The 3206-nt window shown below is 44.9% G+C and overlaps 2 protein-coding genes across 2 annotated transcripts; both read right to left on the bottom strand.

Annotated features, from left to right (window-relative positions):
• Window positions 1-266: 266 nt before the first annotated feature.
• Window positions 267-1838, bottom strand: TM35_000401240 (uncharacterized protein; the record flags this gene model as incomplete). Its single annotated transcript, XM_029029739.1, has 1 exon — window positions 267-1838. One exon carries the CDS (start codon window positions 1836-1838, stop codon window positions 267-269), a length of 1572 nt encoding a protein of 523 aa, XP_028878923.1.
• Window positions 1839-2212: 374 nt separating this feature from the next.
• On the bottom strand, window positions 2213-3166 carry TM35_000401250 (calcyphosin; the record flags this gene model as incomplete). Its single annotated transcript, XM_029029740.1, has 1 exon — window positions 2213-3166. One exon carries the CDS (start codon window positions 3164-3166, stop codon window positions 2213-2215), a length of 954 nt encoding a protein of 317 aa, XP_028878924.1.
• Window positions 3167-3206: the final 40 nt, after the last annotated feature.

Here is a 3206-nt window from a genome sequence, read left to right on the forward strand (position 1 = left end):
AGAAGAAGTAGCATGTGAGGAGAGACCACACCATGGGGTGGCGGTCACAGCAAAGAAAGAAAGGGTGTGTGTGTGTGTGTGTGAACACAGAACCCACACAGCGCAGAAAAGGATGTTCAAAATAGTATAGATGGGAAGATAGAACAATTGTCTTATATGTCTAGCAAACTGCTGTTTTTTTTTTTTTTTTTTTGTTCTCTTGTACGCTAGATATCCTTCATCTTGGTTTTGTTTGTTTTGGTTTTATTGTATGTGTATCTTTCTTTCTATATGATGGGAGCGTAGCGAGCGATAAACTCTTCTTCCTCTAGTGGTTGTGGCTTTGGTCTCTTGGATGTATCGGAGAAGCGAGAAAGCTCTGCCAGGAGGTGTTGAAATGTGTCTTTGTTGTGTAGATGAGCAGCTGTACTTTTTTTTTTCTTTATTTTTGGTTCATCAACGAGCCATGTAGCGAATCGATTTTTGTTTTTTTTGTCACCAATACCAGGAAGAGATGTTTGAGTTCCTTCTCGTAGAAGAACGGTGATAGCCTGTTGGGAGGTGCAGTACATGATACGCTCCACATTTGACCATGGAATTTTGCAGTGAACAGCACATTGCTGGTGTTGTTCGCGCCTTGCAGATTTTTTTTTTACGATGTCTGCCCCGTCACTCATCGTCCATTCCAATTGTTCCTGTGTGAGGGTGAGTTTGTGTTGTTGCAATGAACTCTTGTTGTTGTCGTTGTTGTCTGCCTTTTCTTCCGTATCTTGGCGACGTAATCGTTTTGATTTAGGCCTCAGAGAAGGTGTTTGCAAGATGTTGAAACTGTTTCTATCAAGACGAACTGCCCGCAAGGGAACGGTGGTGGGTGATCCCCATTCTGTGCTCTTATCTCGTAGCACAATTGCTGCCGCCACAGTACCGCTGCGCCTTGTAGATGTATCTATTTCTGCGTTCCCATCACCCGCAGGGTTGTCATCGTTTTCCTTATCCTGTAGTACCTCGCGCGCAACTGGTGTTTGTGGTGATTCCTCACCCTGCTGCTGCTGCTCTTCATTTTGTTGGTGTTGTTGATGTTCGTTTTGATCGCGGTTACGACACCATCCCTTCACCACTGTTGGGGGCGGTGCGTCCTTTAGCATTGAATCACAATTAGCAGTTGGCGAGACTGCACGCTGCGGTGATTGCATAGCGGTCTGCTGAAGCAGCAGCTGCAGTGTCATTCGCTTCTCCTCTGCCTCAATATAATCGGGGGAGAGAAACACAGCTGGTGTTTCTTCGAATGCAAACGGACTGTCGTTATCGTTAAATGTGATGCGCCATGTAACGATTTCCGGGCCACATATTTTTGGCAACGATGCGCCAGCCGCCACATCCCGCATTCCACCAAGCACAATCACATCGCCATGATGAAGGGGTGTGAGGGAGTCATTCTCTACACGGATGTCATTAATAAATGTTCCGTTGCTGCTGCCCAAATCAACCAGACAGAGCTCTAATTGTTGATGCTGTTGGTCTTGATCTTGCTTCTTTTGCTTTTGTCGAGCACCGTTGCGATGGCGCTGTGTATTATGCTTTTCCTCACTCTCTACTATATGATCCTCCTTATTCTTGTCCTCTTTTCCCTCCAGCATGATTCCCGCTGTTTCCTTTGCTGCAGTGGAGACAGACCGCACAATCAGCTGACAATGGTGCTGAGATGCAAAGAGGAGATTGGCGTCTAGAACGAGATCATTCCCTTCTGCACGGCCAATAGAGAGAGGTGTACCGTCTATAGGCACACGCACGGAGAGACGACGTGGCAGAAGCGCCGACCCGCGCGTGAGAACCAACGCAGCGTTGAGATACTCCACCATGCAAGATTACAAACCAATAGTCTATGTTATGAAAGAGCACTTTAATGTGTAGATGTGTCACCATACAGAAATACGAAATATGTGGATCGTATGAAATAAAAAGAAGGAAAGCCAAAAAAAAGACAAAAAGATAGCTCGTTATCACCTCTAATAGTAGCGACATCAAAGAATACCCCACCATGAACAGGTGGAGAACAACAACAGGATTCAAGAAAAATATGAAGAAATATATATATTTATGTAAGAAATTAAGAACTTGTTGTGAGTATTGAATAAACTTCTACTATTACACATAGCTCACCGTCCTCATTCCTCACTGGACTAAGTGCAAATACATATGTATGTATAGCCAAATATATATATATATAGTTCACTTACATATTCATAGATGTGGCTCCACCACCTCGTTGCATTGGAGCATATTTTGTAAAGCAATGATTTAATGAGTACTTTCCATCATATGTTGCCTTCTCGCACTCTTTACCGTATTCCATAGCCGTTGTGCGATACAGTGGATGCATGGCTGTTCCTGTTGCGGCATTCGCAGACTTTCTGCGGCGTAAACTACCGTGTGATGTGGTACGACTGCTTTCATCATCTGCAAAATCCTCCAGTACGTTACGCTTTGGCCGATCAAGTGAAAAACTGCGAATGCATCGCAATTCAAAGTCATCATCACGTGTTGTTGTACGAGAAATACCAACATAATACGCTGCCAGTTCATCTGTTGTAATTCCAATACTCCCACTACCAGGACCGTTACCGTTGCTGCCGCTACCACCACCATTATGATTATGATTATTGTTCTTGCTGCTGATGCTGCTGCTGCTGCCGAGATTGGGGTGGATCTCTGCAAAATCGTTGAGGAATTCACGCAGGAGTGTATCCGGTTCTCGTTGTGTGAGGGCGTGTGGGTGTCGCATGGTGTCGTACAATTCACACAACGTGGCGAAAGTAACAAAGCCGCTGGAAGTTGGATCGACTTTGCGCAGCACGAGATTCACAACGTGCTGTCGGCGTGGTGATATTGTCGTGAGAAACGCACGTGAAAAGGCAATGGTATCAAAGGCAGCATTATTATTATTATTATCACCATTAGTAGTAGTAGTAGTAGTAGTAGTAGTAGTAGTAGTAGTGGCATCACGGGCAAATAGGCGAGTGAGAGCAGCAAACTCGTCATCGTCCAAGTAGAGATGAATGCGGCGCAGCGCCTCACGCACACCACTAACCGTACACTCGGATTTATCTAATTGCCGCACCACATGGACCACAAGCCACACTTTTTTTCTGCCGAGGCGCTCCACCGCCTTTGAGACAAGAGCATCCATTCTCTCTTTTACTGTTTTTTTTTTTTTTTTTTTTTTTTTT

The sequence above is a fragment of the Trypanosoma theileri genome (assembly GCF_002087225.1).
Source record: "Trypanosoma theileri isolate Edinburgh chromosome Unknown TM35_Tth_40_V1, whole genome shotgun sequence".
Classification (NCBI taxonomy): Eukaryota; Euglenozoa; class Kinetoplastea; order Trypanosomatida; family Trypanosomatidae; genus Trypanosoma; species Trypanosoma theileri.